Raw genomic sequence first — 19,219 nt, forward strand, 5'->3', positions numbered from 1 at the left:
TCCATTGCCAAGAAAAACACCTGAGTAGGTACTCAATAAGTCAATGTCTTTATTGATTTCATAAAACCTATATATGGACATTCTCATAATTATTCATTTAAAGATTACAGAAAATCAGTTATTACACAGTTCACTTTTGCAATATTATCATTATCTTAAAATCTTAAGTTTTGTTTTAATAATTCGAGTACCTACAAAAAACTCTTTTGTTGAAGATAATAAACTAACTATTGTATCAAAATGAAAACAACAACATACATGAAAAATATTTATTTTTATACACGTAGGTACAGGTAAATGTGTACAACGTTTCGAAACAATTCGTAATTTTAGATCATTTACAATCGAGTAACCTTATTTGTACCTATTTATTTGACCTGTAAAAACGTCAAAATATTCACTAAAAAAAATTCTGTAACTGTAGACAAAAATGCAACTTTGCTTAAAATTTATACCTATATGTTTTACGACATTATGTCAGTTTAAAATTGTACAAAAAATACAAAAGTAAATATACTTTTGTCAATTGTGCGTTGGCTTTGCGTTTTATTCTCGGAATACTATAACCTATCGCTATATTTACAGAATATTAAATTACATAAGCATAAATTAATATGAACTAATAAGTACTCTGCACAAAATGTCACAACACTAATCACTAATTTCATTTAACTGAGGTCAGTTTTTCTTAGTTCGGATGGTGGGATACCTACATTACAGATGTCCGTTTGTACTATAACTTGATGTTTCTGTCGCACTGCCAAAATTAGTTATCATAGTCGCCGTACTTAGCTGCTGAAATTAGTTAGCGAAACTGAAATGACCACAAATGAACACCTGAGATATCCTACTACTTCAGTATTTCGTCCGCTAAGAGTTTGAGTTTCGATCGCTTAATGCAGTCTTCAGTAAACGCAGTGACTTTATTCAAAGATCACAAGAATACAATTAGGTATATAAAAATCTAAGTAATCTCATAAATAAATGCCTTATCTAATATAAAATCTACTTAAATAATTTGTACAATAAATCTGAGTGTTTTCACAGACTTCAATTCTGGTGAAATTAATAATTATTATTTATAAACAAAATAAATAATATGATAAATTAATTATGAATAACATTCGACCACAGTCTTTAGACGTGAAAATTGTAACAAATTGTATGCGGACAAAAATAGAAGCATGTCAAAATAGGAACCCGAAAAATAAACGTAGATATTTCAACGATGGATATTTTTTAATGTTAGTTGGTCTATACAATTAAAATTCAGTATAAGGGCCCGCACAGACGACGGACTATTGTCCGAGGAAGTCAAAAATGGATCATATAAGACTTGCATCGTATAACGCACACAATGGACTAAAAGTACGGCGGTAAATAAGACGAAGGACTTTTGTCCTTCACGGACAATAGTCCCTCGTCTGCGCAGGCCCTAGCTCTCTGATTTCTTATTTACACTGTGACGTTCAACTCAGTTGAGCTGATGTTGATAGTCTTCGTAAAACATCATCGAAAGGAGATCTGAGTCCAACTACTGTAGACAGACGTCTAAACATAAATAGCCATGATTTTCTTTACGACGAATGACAAGATAGAAGCACTGTGGAATGATTTCAGTATCGTTTCTTACTAACACAAAACAATTCCGATACTAGCACTTCTCTACATACTTGCGCACTGACCAATTTGTAGGTTCATCTTCCATGCTTTGCCCGAATACACAGTCGACTTTTTCATACATTGAATCCGTCGATCGTAAATCGGTCCTATTCATATAATAACACCCATCGAGAATGTAGCCTCCAATATAACCAAAATTAAATGAGATATCTTAATTTACGTTTCAAGTAATACTGTCTTAAGGTGTTAACGTTGATCGGTACTTCGAACCTTAAAACATCAATGACGCACTAATCTCAAACTACAGGGGATACATACGCACTAATGTCAAACTACATTTGGATCGCACAATTCATGTCCGAAAGTGAATAAAACCACTAAGCACTTATTCAACAGAAAAGCAACTTGATTCGCAATTTATAACACTAAATGTTATCGTCCTGGCAAGATCAATTCACTTTCCTCAATGTCGGGATGAATCGCTTTCATGTCCTGAATCGCGACCGTTTTCTCGCGGCGAGGCGCGATGGTCTCTCTCGTCTCTATACCTGTCCCTTCGGTCACGCTCTCTCGACCTCTCTCCATCTCTTTCCCTGTCCCTTTCGCGGTCTCTGTCTCGGTCTCGGTCTCGATCCCTATCTCGATCACGATCTCTTTCTCTTTCCCTATCATCATCGCGATCCCTTCGGCGGTCGTAGTAATGATAGGAGCGGCGAGATTTCCGATCACTTGGCGTTACTACCTCTACTTTTATGTTCGCTGTTGCGGTAACCTGTAAACACATTATTTATTGTTAAATTAGGTATCGTAATTTGTAGATAAAATTTAATATTTCATATTGTATTAGCACAATAACGAATTCTGAATGTAAGGTTAAACGGGCCATGTCTACTTAAAATCTAAAGATACGAGGGGAATAGCGTTCTCTATGATCCAATGCTTATTAATCATTATGCATATCAAATTTTCTACCATATACTCTAATGAATAAAAAACACTAACCTTGGTGGTAATAGCTCCAGCGTGCGACGATTTCGAAGTGGGCGTTGACCTACCAGAAGTAGAATCACTTCCATTGTACGTAGTCGTTTCGACTACTACCTCTGGTTGGACGACGATGGACTGCATGGATGACTGCACCGAGTGGTTCGAGCTGTGCCAGCTCGAAGGCTCTTCAGTTATGGTCGTTAGAGATGGTCCGGAAGGCCGTGGAGCCGATTTGCTGGTTCGACTGGACTTATCGCCTCCGTTTGAACCTGAACTTGATTTCCGAGGATGCACGGGAGAACTTTTCGGTGACGGTGTTGATAGACGTTCGGGATGCTCCAAGGGTTGCACCTGAACAATTTGAAACATATTTTATAGTTTAACTAGCTTATTCCCGCTTAGTCCGCGTGGACTACACAAATTTCAAACCCTACAAAATATTTTACACCCTTAGGGATTGAATTTTCAAAAATCCTTTCTTAGCAGATGCCTACCTCATAATAGCTATACATATGCCAAATTTCAGCCTGATCCGTCCAGTGGTTTGAGCTGTGCGTTGATAGATCAGTCAGTCAGTCAGCTATTTCTTTTATATATAAACACATATTATGGACATATTTTTTATAATTTTATCGTAATAAATCTAGCCCAGCCTAATCGATGCACAGAACAAATTTTCATTTTATGCTTAGGAGTCATGATTTTGATTTTTCGCGTTCGTGGATCGGTTTTTTTTCTCAAAATAAAGACAATATTGCAAATAATATAATCGAGTAAATTTCACAAACCTCAGCGGCCGGTCCCAATATCGACAGTATAATGGGGAAGAACAGCAATCCGTCAACTAGGCCGACGACCACAAGCGCAAGGAGCAGCCTTAGGAACAGTCGCGCTACAAAGCCAAACTCGCTGGCAGCCAGCATGGAGGCTGCCAGCGCGGCCGCCAGCGCGCCGTGCACCACTGGCGCTAGCACTGACTCCAGCGCCAGCGACGCCCGGCGACGCTTGCAACCTATCGATGTTACGAAACCCTGTACAAAAATAATTAAACATTTTAATGTGAGAACAGGAAAATCAAGGAAAAAACTAACAATCAATGGGGACTGCCGACACAACTTAAAACTATGAAATAAAGGTTTTTTTTTTTGGACGTACTTAATAAAAATTAAACCTTATTAGCAAAAAAAGCCAGTAACATTAGCATGTCACTGACGCGACCTTGAAATTTTTACCTAACCCAAAAAAAAGATTCCTATTTCATAAAAATTTCAATCTTGTTACACTGTTGTTAAAAGTTATTTTCGAACTGCCCATTCATGTCTTTATCATGGAATATTAAAATGCATAAAAATAAAGACTTTGCGTTTCAGACACCTAAGTAGGTATATAGGTAATTTGGAATAGAATTTGAGACAAGAAACTAACGAATATAATAATACGAATGCTTTCTACTCACCAAACACAAATGAACAGTAAAATGTACGCCACGGCCGACAGCCAGCACCAGCAGCACCGCTGGCATGGCTGACAGCTTGACGCCCAGAACTGCCATTATTCCCAGTAGTTGCAACACTAATGTGGCCAATGATAGAGTCACTAACACCGCCGCCCACGCGTTCAACAGCAGCACCATTACGGCCTAAAAACAATGTGACTATTAGAAATGTCTAAAACTTATGAAATCTAAATATATACCTACATACAAAATTATACTTACCCGTGTCTTTTGGCTTTGCCGTAGTCGGGTAAGAAGGAAAATGTTACTGACTGACTGACTTTCTGGTCTATCAACGCAGAGCTCAAGCTACTGATTGGACCGGGCTGAAATTTGGCATAGCTAAAAAAGGATTTTTGAAAATTCAACCTTTAAGGGGGTAAAATAGGAGTTTGAAATTTGAGTAGTCCACGCGGACGAAGTCGCGGGCTAAGCTAAAATAAGTACGTAAATATATAAAAGGAAAATGTGACTGACTGACTGATCTATCAAAGCACATCTCAAACTACTGGACGGATCGGGTTAAAATTTGGCATGCAGCTAGGCTATTATGACGTAGACATCCCCTAAGAAAGTATTTTTGAAAAATCAACCCCTAAATGGGTAAAATAGGGGTTCCAAACTTGTGTAGTCCACACGGATAAAGTCGCAGGCACAACTTAGTCATTACATATTTTAGTTAGTTTGTAATAATATTGTGAACTTACAATGAAAACAGCACCCAACGCACACGCCAGAGCCAGCAGCAACGATGTCCTCAAGTACAAATACTGCTCCCAAAACAGAAACGGTATTCCGGAAGGAAAGTTCGGTAGTCCTTTAGCTTCGTATTTCAAGCATAGCTCTCGAACAGATCGTATTAACGTCTTTATACTATCAGTATCACTTAGTCCCGATAAATAGAAGGGTAATTGGGTATAGATTAACGGGGATGATTTCTTAATCTCCAAATGGACATCTTCGGGAGAGTGAATCCATCTTTGTGGCTGCGGTTTCAGATTTCCTTGCGATGCTCCATACGCCAACGCGTCATTCGTCGCCCAAGCAGATAGATAATTATAAAATGCCTTTGGATTTATAATCCCATCTTTATCGACTAATCTGTGACCGGAATTTATGAGCGATTTGTCAATTGGATTGTCCACATGACCAGTCTGCACCATGAGCTTATAAGCTAATATCCCTTCATCGCTTGCGTTCTTGCACCAGTATTCTTGAGTAATACATCCACTCGCTACTTCTTTATCGAACGCATCCTGTAAATCTATTAACCAGTCGCGGAATAGCCCCAACCAGAATTTGGTGAGACCTCCATTATCGTTTTTAATAATATTCGGTATTCTAACAAACTGGTCGTGATATTCGTACATCAGTTTCTGATTCGTGGGATATTCAAAATCGCCCTGAGTCACAGCGTACATGTTGTAGAAACCGAAATATTTTTCTTGGCGCGTAAGAAATTCGTGTTCGTCGGTATGTTCGGGCACTATGTCTGTGAGGTCCAATCCGTCTTTGACTTTTGTCGCTCCCCAAACGCTGGCTAATATTACTGCTATTAACGCTAACATTGATGTGACCTGTAAAAGGACAGTACACTATAGGTGCATAGAATTTTGTTACTTCCATGAGTGGCGAGAACAAAATATACTCAAAGCATTATTCCCATGCCTGCTAGATCAAAATATTAGATTCGAATATACATATTAAAGTCTAATATGGTAATTTCTTCTATTGTGTAGATTAATTTTATTCTGATATGAATGATATGAATGTACCTTAACAGCGGGGCGCATGATGAAGGGCGCATACTGGTTTTTGACCCACTTGGTGAGCGATAGACTGAGACAACATGTTTTTGCCTGGTCGCCCGACACATCCGGATCTAATGGTTGCCTTGTAGTATCTAGCCTAGTATTCTGCAAAAACAGGAAGTTATATAGATATAGTTAGTGACTTTAGATTCAAGTATGTGAATTAGATTAAAGCAACGACGAAAAAATTTTACTCGTTTTTGCTTACAACTGTGTTATACTAATTTGACAGCCTCATACAACAAGATTTTTGATTGAAATAGCACTTCTTCTTCTTAAATTATACTGAATGTAGTTCAATGGTTTTAATTTCAATTCCATCCGAGCCGAGCCTTGCGTATAGTAGTGCGATATTGTCAAATCACTTCCTTGGATAATTTATACAGTAATAAATTAGCGTACTTTGACAAGAACTGTGTTTAAATACTCAAAAACTTACACTCAAAGCTGTTAATAATTTACTATGTAGATGTTGGTATCGAAGGTATATGAGCGTCCGAAGACATTAAAGTTATACCTTATCATTTTTCCCACTTCTCGATTTCGCTCGTTCTGGAATCTTTTTCTTGGGCAGTGGACTTTCAGGCATCAAACAGCACAAGAGGTCGGCCCGCGCAGACGATCTGCGGCGCAGGTCCAGAGAGATCATCGCAGGGAACACCAGCAACATTGAACCCAGGTTGAACAGAAGCAGAATTGCCGCCTACAATGTAGAAATTGTCTTTAACGTATTATGTCGGGTATTTTAATTTGTTTCATCGTCACAGGTTTTTGTCACGATTCTTATACCAAAATGGCAGACCATTAGTTGGAAAAAATCAGTGTAGGTACACTGTACATGGATTTTTGATTTGGTTGTGTTGTAGATACTAATATATTTTGTTCGAGGGTGTTAAACTCTGTCTCGTGTTGTTTTCCTGCTTGAAGGTCGTGACTCCTTTTCAATAATTAATAGGGGTCTTAAATTGTTAGTAGCGATTGTTAAATTACAATTTTCTTCCACATTAAGGACCAGATTAGATTTTGTGTCAGATGATAAAGGAACGTGACGTGGGCGTGACTCTTTGTCTGTATCACCTGGGTTCCATTTCCGTCGCTCTTCGCAAAATGTATGACTGAAACGAAACTTTAATCATAATTCTCCTATATTACTAATATTTACCTGTAAACAGAATACCCGAAACGCCGGTATAGGCAATAGAGCTGCAGCTAAGAACGCCATAACATTGCACAAGGAGGCCAATAGGACGCTCAATCCACTCTTCTTTAGCACCAGGCCTGTTCTCTCTTCTCTTGGCACATCTCCCGCTTGTTCCACGTACGTGTGAGTGAGAAGAAACATATCCTGAACACCTAGTCCGAGAGCCAGGAACGGCACTATTTGAGTGCTCGATGCATTGAAAGGTATGCCTGAAAATATTAAATTTTAGACGCATTAATTTTAATCGGTACCCTTATTATAAATGCGAAAGTGTGTTTGTTTGTTGGTTTGTTGGTTTATTGGTTTATTGGTTTGTTGGTTTGTCCTTCAATCACGTCGTAACAGTGCAACGGATTGACGTGATTTTTTGCATGGGTATAGATAAAGACCTGGAGAGTGACATAGGCTACTTTTTATCCCGGAAAATCTAAGAGTTCCCACGGGATTTTTAAAAACCTAATTCCACGCGGACGAAGTCGCGGGCATCAGCTAGTATAAAATAATGGTGGCATGTCTTTAAGTGTACTTTTAACTCAACAGCTTAAATACATTGGCAGAGTTTCACGAGATCATGAACAAAACAAAAGAATGCCAAAATAAGAAAAAAGAACACGGCTAACACAAAGATAAATTAAAACAAAATAGTCACCTAATAAAGCACAAAATCCTAAGCCAGCGGCAACTGTGATTGAAAGGAGCAATACTCCAGCTATACCCACTCCAGCTTGTGAACGAATTGGATCTCGCCATTGAATCAATGTTACGGCAACATAAATTAACTGAAAATAACGTAAAAACATGATAACAAAAGTAAATGTAAAAGGCAATGTGGATACGAATACGTTATCAAAACACATAATCCTAACTAACCATTTGTCGTAACAATCCTCTAAATCTCACGTAAATTTAATTTGACAAAATAAAAGACAAATAAAACAATGACCTACCATAAACATGTATCCCAAAATAATATTCTTTAGTGACACTTCAGAGAATTTTCCAAGTATGTCATTCAGAGTTGAGGTTGAAAACGGATAAAAGCTATACGCTGCCGATACCGAACTTGAGCTTGTTAACTTTTTTACTTCCTGAAATAAAAGTGTTCCATTAAATACATAAAAAATACCAGCATTGACTTCGATAATAAATAAAATACAATCCCATTAAAGTAGCATTAGTGGAGAAAGTAAAAAGAATTCTTACAGCAGCGAACTTTCTCTGCCAAGCGTCCAATACGGCGGCAGCTTTTTCTTGATTCCAACCAATTTGGTGTACTTTGTAATGGTCGGCCCAGTATTCGTACATTTCTCGCTCGCCCATTAACTGTACCACAGTCTGCAGAGCGCGTGCACTTCGCAGGGCTGACGTCGAGTTCCTCGTTGCTCCTCCCACGATTAACTGTTCCGGCCAGTGCATGTACGCAGCCGCGAAACCGTAGCATCCGTGTGACAGCTCCGCTGCTACATCTGGAACCTAAGAACGCAAATATTAACAAAGTTGTCCCAGGTGTCCAAACGGTTACGTCTCAATTCCGACTAACTTCCTGAACAAAGCGCCAAAATTTACGATTACGTGGAATTTTCCATTTGTACGAGAATTATTGATATAATAGTGTCATTGTGACGGATGGTGCCGGCAAACGAGGACTATTGAAGCGTGTATAATGCGCCCGTATAATGCGCAGGTCCGACCGCGCGGGCGCTGGAACAATGCGCGCCCGTTCCTTGCCGCGCTCCTTCGCCGAACGTGGGTGGCACCGCCTCACCTCGTGCACAAAAACGCACCCACTCGACCGACCGCTATTTGTTTAACACAACAATGATCCAAAAGACCAAACAAAAATTCATCTTTCGCTTTAAATATTACAAGAAACTAGAATATCCTCTTGATTTGTTATGTGTATAAATGATTTCTTAACTATTATCCGTATACATTCTTGTCCGTTGGTTCGTATTGAAGTGATTGAACCGAGATTCAACTTTCTAGAAGGCGCAAAACAGTTCAGCCGGGCAGGTAGCCACACCATCTGCCGCGCGGCGATCGCTTTCATCCCGTCCCTTATTACCGTTCCCAAAAATATTTTATTATAATGGAAAGTAAAATTTATGCCGTCGCCTCGATAGAGTTATTTTATTTTCCTTGATGCTATACGATTTATTTATGAGCCAGTAAAACTGCCATAAATTGAACTCTTCATGAACGACACAGGAGTCGTAGTAATGTGGCCCTAATGCGGGTCTCACGCGGCCGTAACAAATGAATCGTACGTCTCAATCATTATTTTGGGCACAAAAAATGCCGGTAATTTATGACTTTATCTCTAATGGCAACGCAGGCATTTTAAATTACACGCTTCGAAATACGTGTGTTATTGAATTATACTTTTTCATTATTGAATTTATTCGTCTGAAATTACCGCATATGCATACTTAATGACAGAGTAACTCGAAAATTAGTTTCAGATATACGTTCAATGTTTGGTCCAATTGGAAGGAACAACATCAAACCGAACATCCTTAGATTTTAAGGATTGGTCTAGCGGAGACTAATCCTTAATTTAAGCGGACATAATAATATTTAAAGAGCTCTGCATAGCATAGCTACAGAATCGTGATATCGTGAGTAGTGTGAAAGCCAAACTACAAGCATAAATGAATGGATGATGAATGATGATGCAAAATCTGCAAAATCAATTGCAATACCGTTTCCAGGCTAGCGCATTCCGATAAACATCTTATTTTTAGATAGATTACTGATGATTTGATGACTAATACGTTATAACTCATCACATAAATTATAAACATCAAACGAGTCGCAGTGGGTCGCTGGATTCAGGCGACGCAAGACTGTGACGTGTTAAGTCTCTACAAGAGACCTATGTCCAGCAGTGGACGTCTATCGGTTGATAATGATGATGATGATGATGATGATGATGAAGTTATAACTCATCAGTCACGTACGTATCGCTTATAAACAAAACAACTGAGTTTGAAATCTCACTTACATGTCCGGATTTTTTGTTCGGCGCCGTGTCTGGACAATGGGGATCGGTGGGGTCTAAGCACGGCTTCTTCATGTAAGCGGAAGTGATGCCGGCTCTCTTCATGTAAGCCTCCATTGTGCTCAGCGGGAACTGGAACTTTAGCTTCTTCACTTCTTCCAATACTTCTAGCGGGTTCAAATGTGTCCATTGTAGTTTGTGTTTGAGATGACTGAAACAAATTATCTCTTTTAGTTTTATTCCTTTTGTCAATCCTTGTTGTCCACACTACACTCAGAATTCCACGAATGACGTCGCATGTTTAATTTTACATAATATCAAAGGAGTTACATAATAACTGCTAGAAGTCGAACCCACATACATAATTATCTCTACCCGAGTGCCATGATGAATTCAGTTAGGTACAATCAAACATCGAAAGCGAATAGGGGTGGGAAAAATTGTCATACCACTTCCCAACTAGGTCGCTTAATTATGCCTCGTCACTTAGTATCAAGCGATATCACAATTATTTAGTCCCTAACTTGCAAATCACACTCCAAAATTTTCAGAGCAATTAAATAATATATCACTTGCATCAATAGGCTAGTTGACACTTTTTTTAAGTTGGTCTTAAATGGTTGATATTTGTCCTATTAGATCAAAAATATTAACACTATATTTTTTTGCGCCCTAAAAACCGTAAAACTTTAATTTAAAAATATATTTTTCTTAGACAGGTGAAAACACTGTCGGCCATGTTTGGCCGATAGATTATCTGTGCTCTGACGTCATGCATTTGTAAACAACAGCATAACTTCCCAAAGTTTAATAAACATGACTTCTATACTAGTTTACATGGAAAATATAGTAATTATCGTTATTGTATCATCCGAGAATGTAAAAACGCATCGATAAAGACCACAGGAAAGTTGTGGATTAGAGTGCCCAATTAAATAAATATACGTAACACGATCCTATATGACTAACGACTTCAACCCAAATTTATTTTTGCAAAGATCACTTCGTTGTAAGTCTTACTTAATAACTTATTCAATTTATAAAGAGAAAACGATAATTTTTTACGTTTACTATGAGTTTTTAGAAATATATAAAAACTAGCTTATGCTCGTGACTTCGCCCGCGTGGACTTCATAAATTTCAAACCCCCGTTTAACCCACTCAGGGGTGGAATTTCAAAGAATCCTTTCCTAGTGGATACCTTCTCTTTACCTACAAAGAACACACCCACCAAATTTCATGTATCTAGGACCAGCTGGTTAGATGTTTAGGCTGTGCGTTGATATATAAGTTAGTCAGGACTTTAAATTTTATATATATGGATACTACGTTAGTCCCCGCGTGACATAGGGATGACATTTCTTTGTTTACATATTTAATGACGTCACATTATGGCTGACAGCGTTTTCTGCGTTTCAAATAAAAATAAAAACTGTATTTTTTTAAATTGGCTTTATATATCCATCCTGCGTTTTTAATAATTGTTATTGATATATTTCGTTGTCTTAAGCAAAATACTATAATAAATAATCATTTATTGGACGAAATTAGATATGAGTCAAGTAGCCTATTAACGGTGAAGGAAAATATCGTAAGGAAAACCTATCCTGAGAGTTCTCAAAGGTTTGTTAAGTCTGCCAATCCGCATTTGGCCAGCGTGGTGAACTATGGTCTAAAGTCCAAACCCTTCTCATTCTGACAGGATACCCGTGCCAGCCATGGGCTGAGATGATGATTTCGCAAATAAAAAAAATACTCACGGTACAAATATAGGATATTCGGGACCAAGCAGCTTGGATCCCTCCCAGAAGCAGTCAAGCGGCGTGATGATGGCACACGGGATGACGTTGTCGATGATCGACTCGATGTGGTGGTAGCCCTCGAAGTCCGGGATACTGGGACTGTAGCAGAGGTCTTTGAGCCGCCACTCGATGTCGTACATATGAATAGTAACGCGGGTCGCGGCGCTCACCACCTAAAACAAATTTCAGGAAAACTATAAAATAACTGGCTGATGCTCGCGGCTTCGATCGCGTGGATTTAGGTTTTGAAATCCCGTTTGAAATCTTTGATTTTCCGGGACAATTTCCTATGTCACTCTCAAGGTCTTTAAATATACCCATGCAAAAAATCACGTCGATCCGTTGCTCCATTGCGACGTGATTGAATGACAAACCAACAAACAAACACACTTTCGCATTTATAATATTCATTCTATTGTCGTCTCAGCCGCTGGGTATCCACTGTTGGAGATGGATACAAAAAAGTTTTATTTTTTAAAGTTAAAGTTAAAGTCTGCTTGACCAAGCCGATGGATTTTGGATCCTCCCAATAATCTCAAGAAAATCTTAGTCATCATGTGTGAAAGTGTTTGAGATCGTCGGACTAACTTTATTTGTATGCAGTTAAAAAACTCTGACCTTTAAGTGTTCTAAAAGTGCACCGGCGTGTAACAAGGAGACGTCTGGATCTTTGGCAGTCTGTATCACGAGCTGGTGTGTCGAGGAGTCAGCTTCTCCCAACGCCTGGGCAGTATACTTCAGTTCTGCTTCCAATCGTCCGCCCTCTGCAACCAATGACTTATACTTAAACAAATGACTCTAATCTTATGGAGTCTTTATTGGGTTGGAAAATAAATTTGTATTTACCTACAAGCCGCTTGACCGTCTCGGAAGCTCTTTAGCTAGCTTAAAATGTAAATAAATCGCTGTAATCTACTAGTGGAAACGTGTAAGTGGCGGGCTTTTATTGGCACTCCAGAGTCCTGACCTACTTACATTTGGTTTCTGAAGTGTTTTACGATTTAATTTTAGTCCACGGTTCACGTTCTCACAAACACGATTGAGCGACGTGTGCGTGTGAGATGCTAATTCTTTAGTCACCTAAGGGAAAATCGAGTAGGTGACTGACAAGATAGCCCTCAATATTTTTTATAAGATGATTGTATCACTACCCATATTATAAATGCGGAAGTGTGTTTGTTTGTTAGTTTATTGGTTTGTCCTTCAATTACGTCGCAACGGAGCGACCGAATTTTTTGCATGGGTAGGTATAGTTTAAGACCTGGAGAGTGACATTTATAGGCTACTTTTATCTCCGAAAATCAAAAAATTCCCACGGGATTTTAAAAACCTAAATCCACGCATACTCTTCAAACTCCACCCTCTTTTTTCTACAACCGCACCGCGCGCCACCGTAAGGAATTTCACCCTCACCATCTGGGTGTCTGGTGCACTTCGACCGTCCGCTGCGCCAGATCCTTCTTTCCACGCACGTGCAAACTGTGGAACCAACTCCCATCGGCGGTGTTCCCACTAGATTATAACATGGGGTTATTCAAGGGGCGGACCAACAAATTCCTAAAAGGCCGGCAACGCATCGGCGGCTCCTCTGGTGCTGCAAATGTTCATGGGCGGCGGTAATCACTTAACATCAGGTGACCCGCCTGCTCGCTTGCTCGCTATATCTATTAAAAAAAAAATATATACTAAGTCGCGGGCATCAGCTAGTAGATGTACAAAAATAATATAAACAGAATAAAATTCTTCAATCATAACGTACCACATAGTGAAACATTTGTTTAGATCGTCATCGTGCACGTCCGTCGTCCATAGACATTTATACTGATGCATAACGGTTTACAACTTTGAACCGTTTCTCAGAGCGTGGTATTTACGTACCTCCCATGGTTAAAAAATGTAGGTACCAAGTTTCACAATAAATACCTAATACTAAGTATAATACATATCCAAACATATGTAGGTACAAAGTAACAAATAGCCAGAACTTAATTCGTTTTAACTCTTTGACAGAATGCTTTTAAAAAGGTATGCAAAAATGAAATAGCTCTAGCTACTCAGCATCATTCGTGTACACTGAACATACCATGATTTATTGATTTTTAAATGTCATTTATTTTTATAATAATTACAAAAAGTTATGCAACAGTTTTTCAAGATAACTTATTGCTAACAACAGTATTAAATATTTGTTTGTACAGGCTAAACACCTTTATAAACATATACCTACATCTACATACGTAGTGTACAGACAATTAGATCCTATTTTATATTAATTTACCTATCGCTAAATCATAATATTATCTGAATTTAATTATTATCATATTACTGAACATACCACTTACCTCCAGAATTAAATTAATAATATAATATCATCAAAGTATCTAAAGTGTTTGTACAATTTATTGGCAAGTTAAGGGTAGGCACATTGCAGTAGGTGGTCTGTTTTAATTAAAAATGCCTAAAATGCGTAAAAGCGATACAAATTGACATTTATATTTTAATGTAAATGCAGTAAAGTTGGTATTAAATTAGTATTCTGTTTATCGCCCGGATGGCCATCGTCGGGCTTCATTAAAATAAATCGTCGGTTAATGCGATTGTCGCTACACTCCGACATCTTAATTTACTTATTCATGCTTCTTACTAGTGCGTATCTGATAGTGCCCATCGGTGCCTTTCATTTACATAAGCTTAAACAGTAGTCTTTGACTTTATTTGCGTTTGAGCTTAAAAGCGGAGGGAATAGAGTAGAAAAAAATATTAAACTTTTATATGGCCGCAACGCCCGCGGAGTGTAAAGGCGCCAAGACGCGGCTCTTTTTATCGAATTAACTCAGTTTTTTTTACTTGGACATACGGTTGAAATTGTTATAAAAAAGCGTGCTCTAACGGCTCTTCGCGTGCACGAGTTGAAACCGCGAGCCGCGCGCGGAGCCGATTTTCAGCCATGGTCACCCTAACCACTAATAAGAAGGAGCAGTCGCCGCCACACGGCGCGCTTGGTCTGCGCTGACCCTTATAAATCGAAGGGATTTTAAGGGAAACTTCTTTAAATTATTATTATTATTATTTTATCTATTAATTTGTTTACAAAAAGATGCTTATAAGGTTTATTACGATTATGGTGTAAACATAAACTCGAAAGTAATTAAAAATCAAAATTAAATCGAATAGGTATATGTACTTAGTACAAAGTATGTAGAATATATAACAAATTACAATGAATACACCATTTCATCAGATATTGTATAGAATATGCAGCTATTTTTTAATACAATAACTCGATATTGACGTGACGCTAACGAACACTTGGCTTAGATCAATGCATTATCCCCATAGGTTGAAAATTAGAGATAATATTATGAAGCTTCACGGTGCTTCCGCTTGATAATATAGGTAGGTAATCGACTTTCTTCCTAGAGGTTAACTTTTTGCAGCAACGCAGTATATAGAGCCTTTTATACCGCAGATGTATAGTAAAAGTAGGAAAGACGATTGCTAATTGACACATCTTGTTTTTAATTACGTTAAAAAGCTGTCCCATGCTCGTATTTCAAGCCAGAGAGATGTCATATTATTACAAGAACGCGCAATATCCCGCAAAATAGTCTAAATCAGACTGTCCATTAGTAAAATGACACTGGTGCTAGACTTGCTTTTACCTACAGTACGATTCAAACTTAAATGCGCCCCTGAAGTTTGCGCACGACGACGTTGCGCACCACACACATTTTGGGTGTCCGGGGTAGTGGGGAGGGTAACAGTGCACGTCTCGCAACTTCACGGAGACATTTTAAGGTTGAATCGTACTGTACATGTTTGGTGACAAACCGTTCGTGGTCCCATCGCTTTGTCCTTGGTACTAGTGGGTCTACGGTGTACCTACCACCATATTCCAAACTTATACTTTGGAGTCATAGACGAATGCGCATTTTTATTGCCTGATATGCCTGCGGCTTTTGCTCCTCCACTGTAATATGACATCACGCTGCTTCAAGGTGACAATTTATTCCCCTATTTTTTCAAGTCAGACCACGAAGACTACAACAAAAAATGTATTCTAATTTCAGCTTATCCCATCAACGCCTGTAGCTTATTGGAGTGTCGACATATTTGTTATAGGGGCGGAGTAGTCGTGATAGTTAACTCAACACAGCTCATTTATAGAAAACGTGACAGCTTTGTGCGCCCCAACTAAGCTTCTCCTAATTAAAAAATATTTTTAGCACTTTTAAAATATCAACACGCGTCACACGTGATTAGAATAAACATTATTAAAAATATTTTTTATTTACTGGAAAAATTAAACTTAAACTCCATGAATAATTTCTAAGTCTAAAGTAACTAGGTACCTCCAGGTACGATACCTCTAGATACCACGAGTAGGATGAATGTATTAAGTTCTTTCCTAATTCCCACATAATCTTAGCTAGTGTTAAATTTACAACCGAATACCAATTACGTTAAAAATACGTTATCGTTGCAAACTAATGTTAATATCTAGGTAATTCCATAAGATCATGTTTTAACTCATGGAGCTACGTATAGACTTAGCTTTTAACTTTAAAACTTTACATGTACACTGGGTTCACTCTACATTATCTGAAGACGTCACGAGGATTCGTTCCAATTAACAGCTTTTAACTTTAAAACTTTACATGTACACTGGGTTCACTCTACATTATCTGAAGACGTCACGAGGATTCGTTCCAATTAACACCCAGCTTCGTGATTTATAGCTTGGTGTGTTACATTTTTAGGGTTCCGTCCCATAAAGGGAAAAACGGAACCCTTATAGGATCACTTCGTTGTCTGTCTGTCTGTCTGTCAAGAAACCTAGAGGTACCGAGTAGCATAAACGTCTTTGCCTAGAGGGTACTTCCCGTTGACCTAGAATCATGAAATTGGGCTGGTAGGTAGGTCTTATAGCACACGTAAGGGGAAAAGTCCGAAAACCGTGAATTTGTGGTTACATCACGAAAAACAAATTAAAATGTGTTCATAGACAAATAATTAGTATTTTCAACTTATAAAGTAAGATCATTATTCCGTGTGGTGTATTATATGAAAGGGCTTTACTTGTACATTTTAAAACAGATCTTCATTTATTTTTATGCGCTTTTTGATTTATCGCGCAAAATGTGGAAAAAATACTACTGTAGTATGGAACCCTTGGTGTGCGAGTCTGACTCGCACTTGGTCGGTTTTTTACACCAACATGACTTTAGAACGCAAGGTGTTAGACAAAAAAATAATTGACAAGTCAATTTTGCAAAAAGTTAAAGTTAAAGTTAAGTACGGGCTGCACGAACGAACTTTTGACGTGGATGCGTCTATGTTTTTTGATATAATGAAATACATACCCATTTGTAAACAATCTGAACTAACATAAATCATAATAGTAAAGCGAAGTTCAGTATTAAAACTGGTTTTTAAGGTTTGATGAAAAATGGAAACCTTCCTAAGAAATAGTACCTACCTACATACTTATTAATTGTATTAAAAAATATTAGAAGAAACAATTTAAATCGACTCGAAATAGCAAATTCCTCCCCTTGAGAATTGTGGACAGGATTCGTTCTCATTAGGATGTTTAAAAATGTTTATTCTAGGAAGTGGCATTTGTATTTTGTAAGCATTCGTGAGAGACACGTATCCTAAGCTGTCGTGAACGTCCTGACGTGTCACGTGTGAGCGTGCAGTAGTTAACACCTCGTCGCCATTCGAGGAATGCTATTATTTATTTTTGGTCGCTAATTTATGGTTACTTACAGTCAATTTGATGTCACTAACCTTCCAAGTTCTGAAAGACAAGCGCTTTTGACCGGTTAGCAAAAATACCAATCATTTAGTAAAATAATCGTAGAGCGTTCACAAGCTTTTGGAAAATTAAATGAAATTAATTTTATGAGATTAATTTATTTATTTTATGTAGGACAGCTTGAGCCACTTATGATAATATGTCAAGACTCTACATCGCACCGGTTCAGAAAGCAGTTTCTACTGAGAAGAGCCGGCGAGAAAGCCAGCAACTGCTCTTTTTTACAATATCTAAATATATAAAAGGAAAGGGTGACGTGACTAACTGACTGATCTATCAACGCATAGCTCAAACTACTGGACGGATCGGGCTGAAATTTGGCATGCAGATAGCTACTATGACGTAGACATCCGCTAAGAAACGATTTTTGAAAATACAACCCCTAAGGGGGTAAAATAGGGGTTAAAAGTTTGTGTAGTCTATGCAGACGACGAAGTCGCGAGCATAAGCTAGTTTACATACAAAATGATAATTCTAAAATTTATTTAATTGTGCAACTGCCATACCCCGTCCAGGTTAGTCCGCATCCATCTTAGACTTCATCATCACTTACCACCAGGTGAGATTGCAGTCAAGGGCTAACTTGGCTTTTTCGGAATCCCCATTTTGAAATCTAAATATATAAAAGGAAAAGGTGACTGACTGACTGACTGACCGACTGATCTATCAACGCCCAGCTCAAACTACTGGACGGATCGGGCTGAAATTTGGCATGCGGATAGCTATTATGACGTAGGCATCCGCTAAGAAAGGATATTTGAAAATGCAATGGATTTGTGAAATAGTTTTTAAATTTGTGTAGTCCACGCGGACGAAGTCGCGAGCATAAGCTAGTAATAGATAAACGATTATTAGACCTGTAGGGTCTGCTGATGGTGCCCCAACACTGGCTCGGCAATGCACGCGAATAACTGTCACTCGTCTACACTCGCCTGTGGCTCTGGTAACACTGACTAGTAACATTGTCCATGAGCACACGAGACAGTGTAATCTGATACACTACAAGACCGATTCCTATTATTTGATCATTGAATACCGCTTCAGAAACTTGAGACTTGTTCATGTCGAGATTTATTGCGTTTATAAACAGTACCTATGTATTTATAACTATAGTACATCATATAAATTATGTAAAGTCACCCACTTAACTGTTATCCATTAATACAGTATCTAATTAGTATTTGCTTAATCAAGTGCGTATACCAAACTTTGGAAGCCAGTATTTCTCGGAACACTTTATATGTTAATGAACTAAAAGCACAAAAGGTAAACAAAGGTGATTTGACGCTTCACAACTTTTTGCGGGAACATCTTGCAAATAAAAGTAAAATGATTTTGCCACCTTTATCATGATACTGGGTGGATATAAGTTTTAGTTATTTATCTTACTAAGATCCAGTTGCACGACAAGAAGTAACGTTAAAGTTAAAAACCCTGAGTTCTGCAACCTGTTTGGCTTTTATTGACGGTCAAATAGT

At 38.2% G+C, this 19,219-nt stretch overlaps 1 protein-coding gene across 1 annotated transcript in view; it reads right to left on the reverse strand.

Moving 5' to 3' along the window:
* Positions 1–255: 255 nt before the first annotated feature.
* ptc (protein patched) overlaps positions 256–19,219 on the reverse strand; it is a 42,790-nt gene continuing 23,826 nt past the window's right edge. The window contains exons 3-16 of the mRNA XM_034976423.2: positions 12,539–12,684; positions 11,879–12,093; positions 10,122–10,329; positions 8,321–8,590; positions 8,065–8,205; positions 7,767–7,896; positions 7,079–7,326; positions 6,434–6,619; positions 5,881–6,021; positions 4,813–5,682; positions 4,067–4,249; positions 3,399–3,641; positions 2,626–2,961; positions 256–2,395 (exon numbers count right to left, since the gene is read on the reverse strand). Coding sequence (XP_034832314.1) covers positions 2,087–2,395; positions 2,626–2,961; positions 3,399–3,641; positions 4,067–4,249; positions 4,813–5,682; positions 5,881–6,021; positions 6,434–6,619; positions 7,079–7,326; positions 7,767–7,896; positions 8,065–8,205; positions 8,321–8,590; positions 10,122–10,329; positions 11,879–12,093; positions 12,539–12,684 — 3,626 coding nt within the window. The 3' untranslated portion in view covers positions 256–2,086. The remainder of the gene's footprint in view (positions 2,396–2,625; positions 2,962–3,398; positions 3,642–4,066; positions 4,250–4,812; positions 5,683–5,880; positions 6,022–6,433; positions 6,620–7,078; positions 7,327–7,766; positions 7,897–8,064; positions 8,206–8,320; positions 8,591–10,121; positions 10,330–11,878; positions 12,094–12,538; positions 12,685–19,219) is intronic.

The sequence above is a fragment of the Maniola hyperantus genome, chromosome 2 (assembly GCF_902806685.2).
Source record: "Maniola hyperantus chromosome 2, iAphHyp1.2, whole genome shotgun sequence".
Taxonomy (NCBI): domain Eukaryota; kingdom Metazoa; phylum Arthropoda; class Insecta; order Lepidoptera; family Nymphalidae; genus Maniola; species Maniola hyperantus.